General features: G+C 38.6%; 4 protein-coding genes across 4 annotated transcripts; 2 read left to right on the forward strand and 2 right to left on the reverse strand.

The window, feature by feature from the left end:
* Positions 1–6,263: 6,263 nt before the first annotated feature.
* LOC126782948 (NPL4-like protein 2) lies at positions 6,264–9,312 on the reverse strand. Its single transcript, XM_050508306.1, has 2 exons — positions 8,158–9,312; positions 6,264–6,777 (listed from the first exon to the last, which is right to left on the reverse strand). The coding sequence occupies exons 1-2, from the start codon at positions 9,139–9,141 to the stop codon at positions 6,523–6,525; spliced, it is 1,239 nt and encodes a 412-aa protein (XP_050364263.1). The 5' UTR covers positions 9,142–9,312; the 3' UTR covers positions 6,264–6,522.
* A 5,664-nt stretch (positions 9,313–14,976) lies between these two features.
* On the forward strand, positions 14,977–15,872 carry LOC126805541 (uncharacterized). Its single transcript, XM_050532334.1, has 2 exons — positions 14,977–15,257; positions 15,366–15,872. Exons 1-2 carry the CDS (start codon positions 15,117–15,119, stop codon positions 15,789–15,791), a joined length of 567 nt encoding a protein of 188 aa, XP_050388291.1. The 5' UTR covers positions 14,977–15,116; the 3' UTR covers positions 15,792–15,872.
* A 1,518-nt stretch (positions 15,873–17,390) lies between these two features.
* On the reverse strand, positions 17,391–17,870 carry LOC126784159 (peroxidase 56-like). Its single transcript, XM_050509644.1, has 2 exons — positions 17,858–17,870; positions 17,391–17,764 (listed from the first exon to the last, which is right to left on the reverse strand). The coding sequence occupies exons 1-2, from the start codon at positions 17,868–17,870 to the stop codon at positions 17,391–17,393; spliced, it is 387 nt and encodes a 128-aa protein (XP_050365601.1).
* A 1,098-nt stretch (positions 17,871–18,968) lies between these two features.
* On the forward strand, positions 18,969–21,753 carry LOC126805540 (rho GTPase-activating protein 2-like). The gene is made up of 4 exons (XM_050532333.1): positions 18,969–19,452; positions 20,036–20,156; positions 20,254–20,604; positions 20,703–21,753. Exons 1-4 carry the CDS (start codon positions 19,139–19,141, stop codon positions 21,378–21,380), a joined length of 1,464 nt encoding a protein of 487 aa, XP_050388290.1. The 5' UTR covers positions 18,969–19,138; the 3' UTR covers positions 21,381–21,753.
* Positions 21,754–22,501: the final 748 nt, after the last annotated feature.

A 22,501-nucleotide genomic window follows, 5' to 3' on the forward strand; every position in this document is an offset into this window, starting at 1 on the left:
TAGTGTGATAAATAGTGTGACTGGTGGTGTTCTGTACGACAACATTAATGTTAATATTTGGATCGTATTAGTTGATTTGAAAAGTTCAAGATTAGATAATACTAGACAAAGGTTTGTTATTTCTAGCTATTTTTCTTCTTCTTGTCACAACATAGTCACATAAAACAGTGTGACAAGGAGTGTGATAGGTAATGTGACTAAGGGTGTAACATATACTGTGACATATGGTGTAACATGTAGTGTAATTGGGGTGTAATAGGTAATGTGACAAAGAGGGTGACATGTAATGTGACAAGTAGTTTGACGTTAAACCCTAAACGCTAAATAGTGTTTTACGTCAGGTTGTGTGATATGTAGTGTGATAGTTAGTGTGACAACTAATGTGACAGTTATTGTGATAAGTAATGTGATCAAATAGTGATAGGTAGTGTGACAATTAATGTGACATGCCGAGAGAAATGTCTAAATAAGCGAAATTATGTTAAAATTCAAATGATATAGGTGTATGCTCATAATGAAGAGAATAATTAGAATTAAGGATCCTTGAGCTATGGTTACGCCACAATAGCTTGGAGCACCACTATGGATGGTGGCACCAGCTTGCGAGGGTTGTTGCGCTTTGTACATTGATCGATTTGGAATGGGTATGATATCAAATGAAAGAAGGCAAAACAGTTTCGGAAAATAAAAGAAGTTATGGTCAGAAATAGAAGAAGAATAAAAATAATGTAAGAAATGACAAAACAGTCCAGAAAATATAAAAGAAGTAACTATTTTCTAATTTTGTTTAAAACTTGTTGACTATTTTATAATTTCAATTAAAATGAGATGACATTTTTCTAATTTATGATGTGAGATTTGACTATTTTCTAATTTGCCCTTTTTTAAATACAACAAAGTCGTCAAATATATTAAAAAGTAGGAAGTCAACATGAACATGAAAGATTCATCTAAACACACGAAAAAATATAACCATGCGAAACAAAAAAAAAGCTTAGCGGACCAAACTCTAATTGTTTCAATGCCGACAACTATGTCATGAATCCATAGTAACCAAGTAACCAAATACCATGAATGCAAGACTACACTCACTTATTATCAAAAGAACCCGATTAAAATTGCAACACCAGCCACCCATGGTCCTAAATTCGAGCCCAAGAATGACTAGACCTAAAGATCAAAGCCCAAAATAACCTTGACGAATTTAGAGCAGCCCAAGCCCAAAAAAATTGAGCCAAAACCCAGATCTGACAAAGATGCACCCTCCAACATCGCACCACCAAACTCTGCCGCAAGTGACCCAAGCTCGTCACCACCTCCAGGTCGCCCAGGATTTCTTGCCACAGTGACTCGTCGTCACCTCTTGCCCACAAGCTTGGCACTAATCTGCCATGTAGTCAATGACTGCTGACACCTATAGAAGTAGCAAAGATCTAGGCAACAAAACGAGCTGATGTCCTTACAAGGCTGAGCCACCAGATCTCGTTGTTGCTAATCCGTCATTGTGGTGCTGAACTGGAATCCCATGGATCATCCAAAGTACCGATCCACTGTCTGTATGGATTTTTTTTACGGTTAACTAACGAAATTGACAAAACTGTTAAAAATAAGAGTTGAATGATATACTAATTAAATTTGAGAGTAGAAGGACAAAACTGTTTTTACACCTAAAGTATAAGGTATCACAAGTATTTAATCTTTAATATTTTCTTATTTGCACCTAAATTTAGCATTTACTAAATATCTTTATAGTTTTTTTAGAATGACGAAAAATTATATTAAACTAAAAAAGAAACACATGGAGCAATGAAGCAGCAACGAATCAAGATAAATAAAAATAATGAAATGCACAAGCGCATTTGTAAAAGCAATAAAGGATGACAAGACGTATACGAACGTCTGAAAGTAAATGTAACCAGAAGACTAGATGTCGCACGACATCACTACACTGCATAAATCAAAACAGTGAAAGTATTGTGACGTAACCAGAACCGTAATCGGAGCATGACCACTCTATGTGATCTGAAAGGATAATAAGATGCGACTTGAGAGACACGAAGGCAACCAAAGAGGTACTCTCCTCGAGATACGTGCATGTCTCTGAATAACTTGAGAGGTTCCCTCGTGACGTTAGCAATCAAACTCTCAGTAACTAGAACCAAGGATATGGTCATTCAAATGATAAAGCCCAGAATTACCATCCTCTTGGATCCCAAATCTGAACCTAACAGTGATTGGGCGTCAAAACTCAAGTTCCAATTAGGACCAAGCAAGTGGGTCTCCAACTAGAGAATGCCAAGCAGAAAAAAAAAACCCAAATGGAGAAGACCCGGTGTGAAATACACTAGCCACCCAATCACCTCCCTCCTTTGCCCGGCTAACAGCCATTGGCGAAAAGCTGCCTACCACTAGCCGTCGGAATCCTCCAAGAGAAGGCACAAGTGGAACAAGAACCCATTTTCATCAGCCAGCAAAAACATCCCTCACCTCTTGTGGCTATAAACTCACATCGTCTCGGATCCCAAATCTAGCTTCGAGGACCCCAATCCGGGTAACTAACGATCCGAAGCTGCATAACAGCCACATCACCCAATCGCTACGCCGACCTCCTACTTGGTCCCAGCCATACCACAAGCCGAAAGAGAGGCATCCTTGACACCTTGGCTGTTGGTTCCCTAATCAACACAGTTGCACAATCCTGCTAGTTAGAATGTCGAGAACATGGCTAGATCCGCCCCATGAGCCTAAGGAGGATCCTCCCCGACAATGTGCCGCTGCCATCCACTAGCTTCGAGCTAGAGAGACATCCTTGGTGTTCCCCTCTAAAGGGGGGGGGGTTTGCTGGAGTGGAGAAACCAACTACGGCTGCCACCCTCTAACCTTAGTAAAGCTGTCAATTTTTATTTTTTATTTTTAAAACCCACAACTTATGCTTGCCATCTTAAATATCTTTATAGTTAAAAATTTGATACCAAGCAAAGTTGATCTAATGGAAATATGTCTGGCTACAACCTCGGAACCTCGGAGTGGTAACTTTCAGGGCTCTCGGCCACTTTTTTCTGAAAAACAAAAAAGAAACATTAGCAACAAGTGTGTATTTGTAGTTTAGGGTAGGTTAATTCCACCGCCTTCTAGAAACTGGGGAAACTCTTTAGGCCATGTTTAGTTCATGTGGGAAAGGAAAATTATTACATTCTTGTGTTTGAAAACCCAAGAAATTGAGAGGGAAAGAAAAGTCTTTTCCAATTGAAAGGAAAATCCAGTGGAAATTACTTTCATCCACCATACTACTTATGATTTATGAATTTATTTTCCCTTCTAGATTTCTTAAATTTTATGACAAAATTATCTTTGTTTGAATTATTATTTTTCAATTTTATAATTTTTTTGAAGTATGTGCCAAACTTAATTTTTTTAAAACATCTACCCTTACTCTCGTGATTTTTTTTTTCTTTTCCAAACTAGAAATGAATGCACTTGGGAATTGCATTTTCGCATGGGCAAGGAAAATCTAAGGAATTTTGTTTCCTTTCCTTTCCTTGAACGAAACATGGCCTTAATGAGAAGGGAGTGGCGACGGAGAGAATCAGTATGACAACCCGCTTCATTGTCAGCAAGAGCCTCAGATTTTCTCAGCTAGTATGCAGACATGGGAAATGGATGCCTTCACAACTTGGTGCAAGACTTATCAGCAGCTCTGGAATCCCAGCCGGCCAAGATGATTGTGCAGTCTCCTACCTTGTTAACTCGTGTGGATTGTCCCGAGAATCCGCTACTCTAGTAACCCAAAAGGTAAAGCTTCAATCTCTAGAGAAACCGGACTCGGTTTTAGCTCTTTTGAAACACTACGAATTCTCATATGCCCAGATCTCAACTCTTGTGCGGAGACTCCCGCATATTCTAGTCGCCGATGCCCAGAAAACCATTCGTCCAAAGCTTGTTTTTTAGCTCCGTAGGAATCTCAAGGCTTGAGCTTGCAACAGTAGTGACATACAACCCAAATCTTTTGGGCCAAAGCTTGGAAAACAGCCTCATACCCTGTTATACCTTGCTCAAAAGCATAGTGCTCTCTGATTCCAAGGTCATCTAAATTTGGAAGCGCTGCTCTTGGATTTTCATGAAGAACCTTTCGAAGAATGTATTACCCAATATTGGGTTCCTGAGAGAATTGAGCATGCCCCAGTCCTATATTGCCCATTTGGTAACAAATTCTACTCCTTTAGTGATGAGAAAGCCTGAATTGTACAGTCGAGTCGTTGGTGAGGTCAAAGAAATGGGTTTTAACCCTGAAAGGTTCAAGTTGTGCAGGCCATGATTGTATTTGATAGAAAAGCCACATGGAAACGATGTCAAGCAGCTTATAGGAGGTAGGGTTGGTCTGATAATCTTATTATGTCTGCCTTCAGGATAGATCCACTGTGTATGATTCTGTCAGAGAAGAAATTTATGGCAACAATGGATTTCTTAGTGAACAAGATGGGGTTGGAGTCACAAGCAGTTGCCGAGTTTCCCCATATTTTGTCTTACATCTTGGAGAAGAGAATCATGCCCAGGTTTTCAGTTGTTAGAATTTTGCTTTCGAAAGGATTGATAGAAGAGGAGAACTTTAGTTTGCGCTATGTTATTATAATGCCAAAGAAGTACTTCTTTAATGCGTGAAGAAGTACCCCAGTTGTGGAATGTATACCAAGGAAAAGTGGATTTATGCACCCTTGTAGTTGGTCACATTGGTTCGTAACACACTTCTAGGCTACATAGTGTTGAATCAGCCTTCTCAGAACTTACTATAATGACATTCCTCAAGTATCGTCAGTGTCTTGCATTCACTTAGCTCATTACTGAAAAAGATGATTACTTCTAAGTTGTGTACAGACCACATGGTATCAAGCATATACATGAATTTCTCAATGAAAAATTGCAAATCATCCCAATTTTTTTGTTTTATTTCAGCTTGAGAAGAGGACCATCCCATTATCCCAAGGTGGTCGGTTGATAAATGAGGAGAAGCCGAGTTTGTCTACTGTTTTAATCGTATTCAGAGTAGTCTCAACTTCTGAACCAAATACCTCAACTGTTCAGTGTGTACCAAGGGAAACTTGACTCTTCGGAATTCGGATGTGTGACCTTGCCGTTAACAGCTGTAGGGTAATTGTGTTAGATCCGGAGGTACTACTAGGTTTGTCAATAATTTCATACTGGTATTTGCTCCTTTGATTTCTAGGAAAGCGATCGTCACTGACTTTGGTCTGGAATTGGAAAAATAAGTTTATGTCATAATACATCAACTATCGTCAACAAAGTAAGATATTTGATATTCAGCAATTGACTATATCATGCATTACTTCTCTAGATCACTCTTACTGGTTACTTTATGGTTGTCACAAATGTAAAAGCTGGATCAAGAATCAATACTTCATAGATTATTGTTGGTGCATCTCTATGGGTTATTAAGTTTTTAATCATTAGCTTATAGATTTGTGTGGACTCGATCTGTTGGCTGCTGTACTATGAAGATGACCTCGAAAACTGAAAGAAGATTGCAAAGCATATTTTCAGAAACAATTGCATTAGTTGGAGAAGTTTCGGCTCTTAAAAGTTTATTTCCATAAGGATTTGTAGGACAGGAAAATGGAAGCTTGATCGATACTGTTACTGTGAAAAGCTTTTTGGTTTGTCTTCAGCAGTTCACCATTGTGAAAAGCTCGATCAGTCGATCATATGAGTATCGACTAAAGGGGTTTCCCAAATATTGTCTCTGCATTCTTGGTAGACCTTTCCTCTTAAATATTGATGAGATTATTATGTTATTGATAGATGAGCACTGAATGATTTAAAGAACCCAGAACACTGCAGGCTGTATTATTCATTTACACATGCATCTATGTCTCCGAAAATAAATCCCGCTTGGATTAATCGGCCTTGACAACCCCCAAACTTCTTCATGAAGTTCTCACCACCGTTCCTGTAACGACCTCAAAAAGGCCCCATCCTCTTCATCGATTTAGTCCCTGAAGATTTTATTGTCAATGTCTTGCCGTTTCGGCAGTTGATCCGAAGAATTCAACTTATATTTTTTAGTTCTACAATTTAGATGTGATAAGAGCTGGAATCCAACTTATTGAAATGATTAAGAGGATGGAGCATAATGCTTGAACCCCCTCGCAACGTTCAAGTAACTATGGGAAGTTGGGAACTACAAAGCCACCAAAGTGTATCGCGTTGCCGTGACCTCAATCAGAACAGAATGACTAGGAGTACAAGAATGGAGGAAAAAGGCATAAATATCCAGGCCATTTGATGCAATATAGCACATGAATGTTAAGGGTACATAACTTACGAAAGCTCTCCTGTGCAAAGACTTAAACCTACATAGGGGCAAAGCCACCTTTTGAGTGATACATGGCCCCAGAAAGCAACATGGATTGCTGCATCGCAGCTAATTACTGAAAAGGATCATTGGTAGGCCAGAATCGCTTAGACCATAGAATGTATGGATTCCCTTAAGGGGTGCCCAAAGCAGCATCAAGCAGCATTGGCCATCGAATCGATTAATACCTGGTAGCCTTCAGGTATGGCTGACTGTGTAAGGACGCACTGGGCCAAAGCAGGAAGATCAGCGTTAGCATCTAAAAACCCTCGAAGTAAAAGCATCAAGTGAAAATCTGCAATACGCTTCACATATGGAAGATTCTTAGCACGATCCAGATGGGTTTTCAGATCTCTCGCTGTCACAGCAGTGATACGATTCTCAATGGGAAAGGTGGATGAAAGAGGACCCTGCATTGCAATACAAGTAAACATGAGTCATTTATCATTGCAATTCAAATAAAATAAGAAATACAAATGTAAATTAGGGAAGACAAATTACAACAAGTTCATACATCAATCATCCCCAAGTGCATAAAGTCTAAATTAGTCAATGATAACAAGTAAGCTAACCATGCATCCCTCTCACCCCATTACATTCTTAACCTCAATCCTACTCAATCTAGCTATCCATGCATCCCTCTCACCCCATTACATTCTTAACCTTAATCCTACTCAATCTAGCTATCCATGCATCTCTCTCACCCCAATACAGTCATAACCTTTATCCTAGTCAATCTAAGCATATTTAACATCTATATGTACTGTTTCCTAAACAGGTAAGCTGAAGAAACTTTGCATAACAAACACAGTTTGCAGTTGAAGCCTTGAAAAAATTGAGAGTTTGCAAAAGCAGTTTGCAGTTTGCATCCATTTTGACAAAAAGAATATTCGGCGAAAAAAGGCCAAATTAGGGGGAGATGAAACAATCTTGTCTCTTAAACTGCCCAAATTACAACATGTTCAACATCTCTCCCTCCAACCATTACAACAAATCTCAGAATAGCTAATAAAGCACCAAAACCACCCATTTACTAAAAGTGGATCCAAAACCAAAATGATGTCATCAAAGTTACTAAATGATGTGTATCTGACTACTCACTATAAGCAAACAAAGCTTTAAAAAGCACAGGTGTAATGTCTGGCAATGAATAGTTCATAACCAAAAGCTATATCAAACCCTCAGCTATCAAAATCAATTATAAACCATCCTAGATGCACCAATGATTTTGTACACCAAACAGATAGACACCAACTATGAGACACAATAAGGGAGAGGTTAGTCACATAAAACGAGACTCACAACACTCACTTGCAAAAGGAACAGAATTTTCTCTACATCCAAGCTCAAGAAAAGAATGAACTTAGTTAAGATTCTATACCGTTCTTATAAGCGACGACTTAATAAGCCAACAAAACGTCTTTCTTAATGCATGTTTATATTGTGGACAGTTTAGCCTAACTCTAAACTCTTCCTTTTCATTTTAGCACTTCCTAGATACCTAGATTAAGATGAGGCTGGTCATGCCCCAATCTGCAAACTCCAAGAACAAAGTTTCTTCCTTTTACTCACGCCAAAATGCTACGGGGTGATTGACTCTACAAGTTCATAACAGCAGCAGTGTGCACATATATTTCTTTGGACTAAACACCACAACAACACACGACGCTATGTGAGGCCCTATCCTATATCAACTATCAGCAACACAAAACAACACTCTAAATAAGTATATATAGAGTGCAACACAGGTAAGGAAAAAAGACCAAACAAGTTTAGAGAACTGTGGTTACCTGGTGATCGGAGATCCCCACGACGACCAAGAAAAAATCATTGTCCACCTCTCTAGTATCCTTCACTCCAACAACAACATCCTTCTTCATCTTCGACAGCTTGGGATCTTGATCCTCCCCAATCTCCGTCTCGAACCACCCCTCCTTAAACAACCTAACACACATATCACTCATCTGAAAAGCTTCGAAATGCACAGCCGCCTCACCATCCTCATTCACTTCCAGCTTCACCATTGCAGTCACCCACTCTTTCAGCCCACTCTCGGCATGAAGCTCCGCCGCCTGCAGCACCTCCCTGTTCGACAACGTATAGTCCTTCTTGTCCTGCCCCACCGACTGTGTGAATATAAACCCGACCCGCCTCATCCCCAGGCCCAGCGCAATCGCCTCCACCGCCTTCTCCTCCTCCGGGTCCCGGAAAATCGTCAGCACCTCCTCCGTCCCGTTCTGCGGCGGCTCGTAGATGAAGTCCACCTCCACCTTCCCCTCCTCCGACACCGTGCCGTACATGAGCCCGCCGCGCTTCACCGCGAAGGCGAGCGTGTCGTTCACGTAGCGCTGGAACGCGTTGGCGCAGTCGCGGTCGAAGGAGACGAGCTCGCAGTGGGGAGTCTCCTGGCGCGTGACCTTCATCTGCTTGGCGATGAGGTCGTCCATGGTCATCTTCCGGCCGAACGACCCGGCCGGGTGAAAATTGGGCCCGGCGACGGTGCGCTCGCCGTCGTAGGCGAGGAAGACGATCGAGCCGTGGCCGAGATTGAGCGCGGAGAGAGGAGTGGTGGGATTGGACATGTCGGCGAAGCGAGTGAGGTCGTCGGCGGTCTTGGCGAGGAGGAGGTTTTGGTTGGTGGAGAGGGTTTGGTTCTCTATGGGGATTCGGAGGTTGGTTTGGATCAGCGATTTGAGCTGGGCGACTGTGGCGTGTTGTGGGTTGTCGACTGTGAGGCGTTCGAGGCCGTCGCGGCTGCGAATTCTGAGCAACATGGTCGCCGGAATCGGTGGCTTTGCGAAAGTTGAGGTTTTGATGAGAATATATGTAAATGGGTTGGGTGAAGTTCGGTGGAAGAAAAGGTTTACTTGTGGGAGGGGAAAAGGAGAAGGAATCAGTTCGGAAACTGGAATGGAGTGACGGTGAGATTTCCGAGAGCGATGAGGACTTGAAGAGGTGATTGAGTAGTTGGGCCAGCTGTGTTTGGTGGGCTTTATACAGACTTGGGCCATATGATCGTCCAAAGTTTGATTTCTTTTTTGTGAATTTTTTATTTTTTATTTTTTTGACATTTGTGTTGTGTGACCACTTACTGACTACTGCGTATGAAATGCAATTGAGATGAAATTTTGGTATTCAATTTTATCTCATACCGGTCTATATATGTGTTTAGATTTTTGTTTTGTATGTGTTACTAATTATTCATACTTTCATAGTCGCAAGGTGTTTTTTTTTGCTTCATGTTATGAGACATTGGAAGTAATTAAAAATAGCACCAAACTATATGTTTTATTGTGATAAATAAAAATGTATCAGTACGACTATTTAATCATCCAGAAAATCATATTCATTTTCATATGACGGGGTATGAATCTCAATAGAAATTTAGAGGTTGGGGTTATCAAATTGAGTGTTGGCCTATAGTTACGATGACTGTAATTTTGTGAGAGTACAGTTGAAATTTGAAGTATGCACGTGAATATAAATAAATTGGAGGAAAATATTGGTGTTATACAAGAGATATTTTCCCAATGAAGACTATCTTGTTGATGACTTTCTAAGTAATTGTTATTTAAACCTATTTTTCGGTCATATTTTTTCATCTCAACCGTTTAGATAGTAGGGACATAAATGTATATTAGATATACAAATTTTCAGCAAATTTAGTTATCATTAAAGTATCAAAATATATCAAATAAGTGAACGAACCAAAATTGTTAAATATAAACCGTTCAAGGTCATAATGAGTAAATCACATTTAAAAATGTCTTAACGATTATCAATTTTGATGAAATTTTGCATGGATAATCTACTCATATATATCTAAAAACTAAACGATCGAGATATAAATATAAAATTAAAAAATGGATGAATCTTATTGAAAAAGGCCCGTTATACAGAACTTGTGATATCTTCAAATGTAACTAGAATTGAATGAGAACTTACGATAGTTTATTTCCTATATGCAATGCTTAATGTACACTATTATCTTTGGTAATATGTTGGATCATATATTGTTTTTATTTGTGTTATACAGATCTTGTCATATCTTTAAATGAGAACGAATGTAGCTAGCATTAAATATGATTTTACGAGAGTTTATTTTCTACATGCAGTGCTTAATGTAGTTTATTATCTTTAGTATTATGGGGATCAATGGACATATTATAAAATAGTATTATTTTTCATCATAAATTATAAAATTGTCACAATTTATTTTTTAATTATAAAATTTTCATCTTATTGATTAGAAAAAATTAAAAAAATAATTAACAAGATTTAATTAAAATTAGAAAATAATCATTTTTAAATATTTTTCCGAACTAGTTTACCTTTTTACACTATTCTTCTTCATCATATTCTTCTTTTTCATTATTCTTATAATTCAAGGCATAACTTTGTTGTCCGACGATGAATTTGAGTATGATTAGTACTGTTGAAAAAGATATATCTTCCCTCTTTCATTTGATACCATATCCACTCCAAACCGACCACCATACAAGGCGCAACAACCTTCGCAAGGGGTTACCGGCATTCATGGTGGTGCTCAAAGCTATTTCAACATCGGAACTCAAGACTCCTTAATTCTAGTTATTCTTTTCATTATTAGAATACTCATACCAATCTCTTTTGAATCTTAACATAACTTCACATATTCAGACATTTCTCTCGACCTATCACACTAACTATCACACAATTTGTCACACTCACTATCACACTACTTCTCACACTACTTATCACATTGATTTATGTAACTATGTTGTGACAAGAAGAAAAGCGAAGAAGAAAAAGGAGAAAACAATGACTATAAATAACGAACAGTTGTTTATTGTTATGTGATCTTGAACTTCTCAAATCAACTATTTATAAAATAATACAATTTTCTCATCATAAATTAGAAAAATATCACCACTTATTTCCCTATTATAAAAGTAAACTCATTTTACCTGAAATTATAAAATAGTCAACAAAGTTTAAACAAATTTATAATACAGTCAATTTTTTAAATATTTTCAGACTGTTTTACCCTTTCTTAGCTTTTTTTTTCCTTATTCCAATTTCGGCCATAATTTTACCGTCTGGCGATGGATTTGAGCATGGTAAGTACCGTTGGAAAATATATATCTCTCCTCTTTCATTTAATACATACCCATTCCGAACCAATCACCGTACAAAACGCAGCAACCCTCGTAAGGGGCTGACGTTGTCCATGGTGGTTCTCCAAACTATTATGGCGAAACCGGAGCTCAAGACTTCATAATTATAGTTATTTCCTTCATTCTGAGTATAGTCATACTATTATCCTTTAAATTTTAACATAATTTCGCTTATTTAGACATTTCTTTCGGCATGTTACACTACTATCGCACTAACTGTCATATTATTTGTCACATACACTACCTGTTACACTAACTATCACACTAACTGTCATAATCTCTGTTACACTAACTGTCACACTACCTGTCACACTATTTGTCACAATACCTTTAACACAACCAGCTACAACTACTATCACACTAGCTATCACAATGAAGCGTCGCAGAACAATGTTTAGCATTTACGCTAAACCTTAGAAACCGTAAACCCTAGAGGGTTTAGTATTTTTTAGTTTTGCATTTAGGGCTTAGCGTGCGTAACACTATATGTTACACTATCTGTTACACTAATTGTCACACTACCTGTCACATTACCTATCACATTACCAATCACACTCTTTTATGTGACTATGTTGTGAGAAGAAGAATAGGAAGAAGAAGTATAAGAATAAGACTAAAAATAACTAACATTTGTTTATTGTTATGTGATTGTGAACTTCTTCAATCCAAATATCGACACTAATGTTTTCGTACATAACACCACACCACCAGTCACACAAAATTCATCAGCTACACTATGAGTCATGCCACCAGTCACATAAATATTGTTATGTGATATGTAGTGTGATGTGTAAACTGATAGTCACACTAACTTTGTTATGTGATGAGTAGTGTGACACGTAATGTGACGAGTAGTGTGACAGGTAAATTGATAATCATACTACCAATCACACACTGTGAGTTATAGTGTGAATGATGTTGTGACTTTCATTATGTCCCAACGATGAAATAACCTTGGAGTTGAGTCCAGCGAGTACTAAAACGAGCTGCTTGTAGGTTGAATATATACATATTTCCAATGGGCACCCAAAATATTGTTATGGCACCCATTAGTGTATCTTCTCTAAACTTAGTATTTTTTCCACCGAGATTTGTGTTAGTAGTAGCAGCAGCCAGTGTTCTAAATATCGGGATATATCGAGGATATATCGGTGATATATTGGTGACATTTAGAAACCGATAGAATAAATATCATATCGCCACAATATATCAGTCAACTCAAAATATTGGGTCAACATGCGATATATTGGGTCAAACTCAGTTTGACCTGATATTTCGGTGGATTTTTTTTTTCGGTGACTTTTTCGTTGACTTTTTTTTTCAGTGATTTTTTTTAAGGAGACGATGTCCTTTTGAGACATTTCAGTGCAAATAGGCAGAAGGCTTTGCTGCTTCACTCTTTGTAGCTTCAGATCTTTCAACGCAACCACAAGCTCATCCGAGTGTGAGAGAAATTGGAGCACATTTCAAGGGATACACACAAAGAAGAGGAATACGCTAGATACCGCAAGGATGAGCAAGTTGGTATATGTTCACTTCAATGTCAAAATCATCAACAAAAACCGAAGGAAGGATAAGGGAAATGAGGTACTATTTGCCAAAGAAGCTAGGAAAGCACAAGAATGTCTTGTTGAAGGTAATGTCATTGAAGATTTGACAATAGATGAACAAGTGTCCGAAGTGAGTAGTGTGGTACCACCCTTGAGGGAAGTCCGAGAGGTAAGAAAGTTTTATGAAGATGATTTTATCTCAGAAGATGAGGATGAAGATAATGGAGAAAATGAGTTTGACTTTGATTTCGGTGATGAGAGAGTTTATAATACATGAATCCATAATCAATATCTCAATCTATCTTTTGTGCATCTATTTTTGTTCAATTGGTACTTAGTAATTAATATTATTTGGTATATTTTGAATATTTTGAAGTATATGTTTATAAATATATTAAATTTAAATTAAAAATTAACAAAAACGATAAATCCGATATATCCCCGTTCTATCCTTATTTTACAAAACCGATACGATGCCGATAACCGCTATTTAGACCATTGGCAGCAGCACAGTCAAGGTCGTCCTCTCCTCAGTGTCATCGCCTCCAGATAACTAGAACCTCGCTGCTCCAACAAAACTTCTTGGTTTAAGAAACCCATGTACCCGCCCAACCCAGTAAAACTGTTGTCGATCAACATTACCGATATCGTCGTCACCACCGAGTTCATCTCCATCTTTGCCTTGATCTTGAAGAATTATTGAGTCAGCAACATCGAGGTCGCCATGAGGTATGGATTCGGTAGAGACGCAACAAAAATGAGGAGGAAGAGGATTGGTGTCACCGGTGCCGGCACGGTCGAGCGACAAGTATACGAGAGCTTACGGTAGGGATCGGTGAAGAATATCTAGGAGCAATCATAGTCGTACTAGGCTCGCTCCTTAAGTCGGAGATGTGTGGCCGAGCTTTTGGAATTGTATGTTGGCGTCGATGAACTCGGTTGAGTCTTTTGATCAGTGACGCTGATTAGTTGCTCATCAGAGTTTGTGATTGTGGTGGGTGTTGATCCGACGACGACGAAGCTTGGATGGCAAGGGGCTGGCATAGATGGAGTTTGGTTTTAGAGGAGGCGGAGTCGTCGAGGGCGAAAGAGAGAGACATGGAAAATCTGAGTGGTACGAGACGTAAATTTTAAGAAAAATAGGGGTAACCGTTTAAGAAATCCAATTAGGTGACCATTTTATAATTTTCAAAACTTAAATGATTAATTTCTTCATTATGAATCTTTTTATAAGAAGCCCAAATTCGAACATGTGAAAAACATTTTTTTGAGTAGAGTCATATATCTTCTATTAATATAAATGAGAGTTGACATATTAACTTATTAAATTTTTAAACTACCTAAATTACCCAGAGTTTATTAAATTCTAAAATCTATACTATGATTTTTCACTATATTTATAAACAACTTTGTCGAAATGTTAGCTGACTTAGCTCACTCTGCCGACATTAAAAAAAAAGTAACGAGTTTGTAAATAGGGTATGTAAATCCCACTGCCTTTCAGAAATTGGGGACTACTGTATCTCGCTGGTCTCTCTTAAATCAGAAGGGAGTGGCGACGGAGAGAATCAGTATGACAACCCGCTTCATTGTCAGCAAGAGCCTCAGATTTTCTCAGCTGTTATGCAGACATGGGAATGGATGCCTTCACAATTTGGTGCAAGACTTATCAGCAGCTCTGGAATCCCAGCCGGCCAATATGATTGCGCAGTCTCCTACCTTGTTAACTCGTGTGGATTGTCCCGAGAATCCGCTACTCTAGTATCCCAAAAGGTAAAGCTTCAATCTCTAGAGAAACCGGACTCGGTTTTAACTCTTTTGAAACACTACGAATTCTCAGATGCCCAGATCTCAACTCTTGTGCGAAGACACCCACATATTCTAGTCGCCGATGCCCAGAAAACCCTTCTGCCAAAGCTTGAGTTTTTGAGCTCCATAGGAATCTCAAGGCTCGACCTTGCAACAGTACTGACATACAACCCATTTCTTTTCGGCTGAAGCTTGGAAAACGGCCTCATACCCTGTTATACCTTCCTCAAAAGCATGGTGCTCTCTGATGTCAAGGTCATCTACATTTGGAAGCGCTGCTCTTGGATTTTCATGAAGAACCTCTCAAAGAATGTATCACCCAATATTGGGTTCCTGAGGGAATTGAGCATGCCACAGTCCTATATTGCCTATTTGGTAACAAATTCTACTCCTTTAGTGATGAAAAACCCTGAATTGTTCAGTCGAGTTGTTGGTGAGGCCAAAGAAATGGGATTTGACCCTGAAAGGTTCCACTTTGTGCAGGCCATGCATGTATTGGATAGAAAAGCCACATGGAAACGATGTCAAGAAGCTTATAAAAGGTGGGGTTGGTCTGATAATCATATTGTGTCTGCCTTCAGGAGGGATCCACGGTGTATGATTCTGTCGGAGAAGAAATTAATGGCAACAATGGATTTCTTAGTGAACAAGATGGGGTTGGAGTCACAAGCAGTTGCCGAGTTGCCCGATATTTTGTCCTACAGCTTGGAGAAGAGAATCATCCCGAGGTTTTCAGTTGTTAGAGTTTTGCTTTCGAAAGGATTGATAGAAGAGGAGAACTTGAGTTTCAGTTATGTTGCTAAGACGGCAGAGAAGTACTTCTTGAGTGCTTATCTCACGAAATATCTCGACGAAGTACCCCAATTGTCGAATGTATACCAAGGAAAAGTGGATTTATGCACCTTGTAGTTGGTGAGTTTAGTTTATAACAGTCCAAGGCTAGAAAGTTTGAATTAGCCTTCTCAGTCTAGACTAGATAGGATTGAGGGGAAGCCGGCAAACGTTTGGCCAATTTATTTATCGTGTCGGGTTCGGATTAGTCTATTTATTTAAATATTAAGTCCGGCTGGCCCGGTTCACGACTCAAGCTCATTTCGGACCAGGTTTGTGCCGGGTCAAAAAGCGGGCAAGCCTGAACCATTAGCATTATATGACAATTAAAATAAAAAATATTATGTACTTAAAATATTATTTTATATAACTATTTACAATAGTAAAATAAATAAAATAATACAACATATTTTATAATTTTATTTTTAAAACGTTACGTATGTCAAAAAAATGATGTTTTTTTCAGTAACTTGATAATATATGTGAAATATTGTAGATAAAATAATGAAATAATTAAGAGATTTTAATTTAAAAAGTATAATATTCAAGTTTAATAATGATAATTGTTTAAATATTTATATAAATAATATAAAATTATGTATTTAATGGGTCGGCCCATGAATTTATCGTGTCCAGTCCGTACCGGGCTAAAAACGGGCTCGAGACGTGCTGGGTCATGGGCCAAAATATCTCGGCCCAGCCCAATCCATTACAATAAGGAGATTTTAATGGGCTGGCTCAGGCTTTTGGGCTCATTGGCCACCTCTAGTCTACTGTTTTAATCGTATTCAGAGTACTCCTTGACTTGATTGTGAGTAGAAATCTCAACTTCTGAACCAAGTACCTCAACTGTTCAGTGTGTACCAAGGGAAACTTAATTCTTCGGATGTGTGATCTTGCCAACATGTTAACAGTTCTAGGGTGATTGTGTTAGATCTGGAGGTACTACTATGTTTGTCACTTATTTCATACTGCTATATACTCTTTTGATTGCTAGGAAAATTGATCGCTTTTAATAGTCACGACTTTACTATGGAGTTGGAAAAATAAGTTTCTGATGTCATAATACATCAACTTTCATCAACAAAGTAAGATCATCATTAGCAGTTTAATATATCATGCATTACACAAAGTATCTTTGCCGTGCATCTTCACATATTTGGTGCATCTCTATGGCTTATTTAGTTATTAATCATTAGCTTTAGTAGTGTATGGACTCGATCTGTTGGCTGCTGTACTATGAATATGTGCTCGAAAACTGAAAGATGTAAAATGATTGCAACTCATATTTTCAGAAACAATTGCAAACAGTTGGAGAAGTTTCAGATCTTAAACTTTATTTATCTAAGGATTTGAAGAACAGGAAAATTGAAGCTTGATCGATACTGTTACTGTGAAAAACGTATTGGTTTTGTGTTCAGTAGTTCAGCATTGTGAAAAGCTCGATCATTTGAGTATTGACTAGTAAAAAGGGGTTTCCCAACTATTGTCTCTGCATTCTTGGTAGACCTTTCCTCTAAATTTGGATGAGATTACTGTGTCATTGATAGATGAGCACTGAAACCAGGACACTGCAGGCTGTATGATTCACCAACACATGCATCTATATCTCCGAAAATAAATTCTGCTTGGTCAGCTTGGATGAATCGGCATTGACAACCCCCACACTTCATGATCTCACCAAACCATTCCTGTAACGACCTCAAAGGCCCCCATCCTCTTCATCGATTTAGCAAACTCCCTCAAGAACTTATTGTCATCCAACTCGTGGACGATTTTGTTCGGATCCTTGTTTGTTAAGAGGGCTGCATGTCTGATTGCACCTGTGTTGCTTGAGGATAGAATAGTAGTCATGATCAAATTTTTAAGAGCTCCCTGGAACCATTTCCACTGTTGCTGTGTCATTAGAAGAGCACAGGTCTGTGCATTTGGCTTCAAAAATTGTGCATAGGTTGCATTCAGAGAAGGATCTTGATCACCTTTTCCGGTGAAGTTGTAGAGCCTGTTGTCAAAGGCTCTACAGCGGCCTACTCCAATTGTGTGAACCTTCACTGTCATAAAAAAAAAAGTTTAGGATCAGTTGCAAACTTGCAATGCCATTAAACTTAATTTGATTGTTCTTGTGATTCTTCCATCTCTTCTACCATGAACAGTCATAACTTGTTTGACACCAATTACATCGATGTCGTTGTTCACTATACATTAAAATTTTCGATACATTTTGTTTTTTTTTGGAAATATTATATAGATCCAGTTTATATTTATTGAAGCAACTACAAGTATACGAATGAAGCAACAAATTGTGGTTGGGTTAGGTCAGTGGGGTGAGATCTAGGTAAAGCAGAGCATGAATCCAAAAAGAGTAGAACCAATAATCCTACTCTCAAATCAAAACCAGGATCTTCATGACCAGACTAGATGACAAACATTATATTTGGAAATGAAAGAATAGAATACTGCAAATTCCAATCAATATGAATTGGTTAAATAAAGAAACAAAAGAATGGAACCCCGTTATGTCTTTATCCTGTGGGGCAGTCACACTCATCATTCGCTAAGGTCATACGGTCCGATCCCACTCCAAATTTGAATTTTTCACCTTCCCTTTCTTCTTCCATAGCAAATGCAAGAGAAAATTTTGTCTTATATTTTAAATTCCAATGAGGGACCAAGGATGCCTTGGAAAATGACCTTACGGAGTTATGAATGCAAGGTCATCTGACTCATCTCATGATTCATAATAGTTACAAATCTCTCATTAAGAAAGGTAAGCTTCTGAACTTAGTTAAAATGTCAACTAATAGTTAACTTTTTAATGCGGATGCCAAACCAAATTATGAAGAAGATATAAAACTTATTTATGAAAGATCCGAAACGTACGGGTTACACATTACATTGTTCAATTCAGTGTGTAACTAAAATGAACATCTATAATAAAAATTAGTAACCGAATCAGATCACATATTACATTGTTCAATTCAGTGTAAAACTTAAATAAACATCTATAATAGGACTTAGTAACTGAATCAGATCAGTTTTACGTATATAAAGTAGAAAAACACAGTCACTGTGTATGCTATATGATTTTTACCAGAGATATCGATAAGGTCAAATGCGAAAAATTGGTCGGAAATTACGGTGGAGTTGAACAAAGGGTGAAAGTGGCAGGTTTGTAATTAGCAGACAAGGAGGAGGTGAAGTTCCCCAAAACCACCGGAGATAAAGAAGAAATTTGAAACGAGTGGCCGTTTGAAATGGAGGAAAAGAAACCAAGTTGGAACTTGAAAAACCCCAAAACACATAAATGCAAACCCTCCTCTTCTTCTAATAACCCAATCACATATTCAAACCCACTCTACTCTTCACTCCCAGCTGAAGAAACCCCCACTGGGTTTCATAACTCATCATACCCAGAAGAATTACAGATGACGGGGCTCGTGATGGTCACGAGGGGCGGCGGCTGCTGTAAAGAGGGGAAGAAGAGCTCGGAGGAGGAGGAGGAGGAGGAGCAGAGCCAGCTGTCGCTGGTGGATGTGTTGCTGGCGGCGGTGAGGAAATCGATGGTGGCGTGCCTCGTGGAGAGGGGTGAGGAGGTGATCTCGGCCGTTAATAATATGGAGATCGGGTGGCCGACAAATGTGCGGCATGTCACGCATGTCACTTTCGACAGGTTTAACGGGTTTCTGGGTCTTCCGGTCGAGTTTGAGGTTGAGGTTCCTGGTCGGGTTCCGAGTGCTAGGTGAGAGGAAAGATCTTGTCTTTGGTTTATAGGTTGTGTTCGGTTTGTGAGATTGGAATTGGGTTTTGCTTAATGGTTGAGTTTGTGTTGTGTTGGGTTTTGTGAATTTTAAATTGGGTTTTGCTTGAATTATTGTTGTTTAGGGTGTTTTAGAAGTTTTGAGTCTTGAATTGAGCTGCTTGGTTGGTTTGGTTTAGGGGAGTGAGCTAAATTGCTGCTCGTCTAGCTGTTGAAGCTTGTGATTTAGTGTTTCCAGATTGCGGTAGCTTTGAATAAAGTATTTTGGCGAATCCTTGTAACTATTATATGCTTAGTTCTTGAAAAATTGCCGATCTTCTGTTAGATTCAGTGTTCTAGTAAAGTAAAGTTAAATTGAAGATTTTGATCAATATACAAGCTCCGTCTTTGAATTCTGGTTCTTGCTGTAGTGCCATAGTGAGAGATCTAACACTTTAAAGTGCTGAAAGTTCTGATGTATCTTATATAGTTAGTAGTAGAAAAGTAATCTTGCAGTTGACAGTTAAATTTTTACTTGCATTCACTGAGTTTCATGTCTAACTTCTGAACTATCCACTTTATACAGTGCAAATGTGTTTGGCGTCTCAGCAGAGTCAATGCAGCTATCTTTTGATTCAAAAGGAAATAGTGTTCCTACTATTCTCTTGCTGATGCAGGAGAGATTATACTCACAAGAAGGATTGAAGGTACAACATTTTTCAGATATCAATAATCTTTTGTGTGTGTCTGTGAGTATCTTTTGTTTCATATTAGTGTTCTTATACTCCTATGAAACTTTTGCAGGCAGAAGGAATATTTCGTATAAACCCGGAGAACAGCAAAGAGGAGTTTGTGAGAAACCAGTTGAACAGAGGCATTGTGCCTGATGACATAGATGTTCATTGCTTAGCGGGCCTAATCAAAGCCTGGTTTCGAGAACTTCCTTCGGGAGTGCTTGATGGACTGTCACCTGAAGAAGTTCTTCAGTGCAGCACAGAAGAGGAATCCTATGAGCTTGTGAAGCAGTTAAAGCCAACTGAGGCTGTATTACTCAACTGGGCTGTCGGTCTGATGGCTGATGTTGTTGAGGAAGAAGAATTCAACAAAATGAATGCAAGAAATATTGCTATGGTATTTGCTCCAAACATGACTCAGGTACTTTATAAAACAAGAATGGATATTTCTTTCCCTAGTGCTACAAATTACGTGCAATTCACTAACCAATTTCTTTTTTCAACTCTTTGCCTGAACAGATGTCTGATCCACTAACAGCTTTGATGCATGCGGTTCAAGTTATGAATTTGCTTAAGACCCTGATTATGAAAACACTAAGGGAACGCAAAGAGACTGATGAAACTGGAGGTTATTCACCCATGTCATCTTGTTTATCTGATCATCAATCAGAAGAAGACTTGTATAGTCATCCAGACTTGTATAGTCAGCCAGACTTGTATAGTCAGCCAGACATGGATAGCCATCCAGACTTGTATAGTCAGCCGGACATGGATAGTCATCCAGACATGGATACCAACTCTGAATTGAGAGGACTTGCATCAGATTATGATGAAAATACCCACTACAGCAACAGCAGTGGAGATGAAGATGAAGATGAAGTCCGGTCACTCAGTGACATAGAAGAATGCTTCATAAGACGATTGAATGAGAAGAGAACAGCCCCAAATAGCATGGCAATGGTAAGTAAGGTGACAAGTAAGTCACATGGTGAGTATGGGAGTCCTCAAAGTTGCTCGAGCTTCAACATGGAATCTGGCACATCTTCTGTTGATAGCAAAAATGGGAATTCTGGCTTCCGTGCAAGTAGTGGGGACAACTCTGGAAAATGCGCTGATATGGAGAGCCCTTCGATATCATGCTCAACCTTGAAGGAGATGGATATGGAGGACAGAGTAGTAGGAGTCTGTTTCAACTAAGCCCTTGTTTGCATCTACTTTCTGACATGTCATTTCATTTCCACGGTGGTCAGATTATACTTATGCTGCAGATTTCGGTTTGTTGTCCAAAGTCATGTTTGCTTTTGTAAATTACTGGATGCTTTCACTGGAGTGTTTGGTTGTGGTTGATCCTGGATGTGACCTGCGAAAGGGTTCAGCTACGGGCTGAACTTATGCTCGATTTGTGGTAGTGTAGGGAAGTTGACCATCACATTCATCATATTGATGGTATTCTGTGCGGAAGTCTCAGGTTTACTTGTGTTAGGTTTATCTAAAGGAAATTGTGCTTGTAGTAGTATCATGACATGATTATCTCTTTATGAAGAAATTAATAGAAGCGCATGATTTCAGTTATGAATCATTGTTCCTAGGATTTCAGTTATGAATCATTGTTCCTAGGATTTCATTTATGAATCATTGTTCCCAGCATTTGAGTCCTAGTTTCTTATTCTTTATCTTTGTTTATAATTAATTAGTCCATTAGAGAATTGTCAGGTGTTGGTGGATGCGGTTTAGAATGGTTCTCTTGATCATTCTGAATTGGGCTTTATATTGATGATTTGCGTTGGAGTATGTTTTTGGCCTCACGGGCTAGATTGTTTTTGTTCGTCGCTCTGCAAACACTGTAGCTAATAATTTAGCTAGATTAGCTATGCAGGTGATGAACTGATGATAGCCTCTGAGTGTAATGATCCTTAATCAATGAAGTTATTCATTCCAAAAGAGTCCATTAGAGAAATCATAGTCTCTATATGATAATATGGTCCTGTCTATCACTAAGAAAATTTAACTCATTATGTTGGTGCATTCTAAGCACTTTGCTGTACAGAGAACTGTTACAATCATCAAAGACTTCATTTTTCTTTCTATCATGGTTCATTATAGGTTGGACAAACAAACTGCTATGCCTACTAGTGAACTTCTGACATAAATTTAAAAGTTCACTTTTTTGGCAACTCTCTCATACATTATCAGTGATGCAATTTCCTGGTACAAAACGAAGAACTATAGCAACTCATGGTCTAATTACCAGAGGAATCTGTAGCAGTCTAGCTTCTAATTTCTGGGCATATTCCAGAAACTGTGATTTCCATTTCGTA

The sequence above is a fragment of the Argentina anserina genome, chromosome 2, assembly GCF_933775445.1.
Source record: "Argentina anserina chromosome 2, drPotAnse1.1, whole genome shotgun sequence".
Lineage (NCBI taxonomy): Eukaryota > Viridiplantae > Streptophyta > Magnoliopsida > Rosales > Rosaceae > Argentina > Argentina anserina.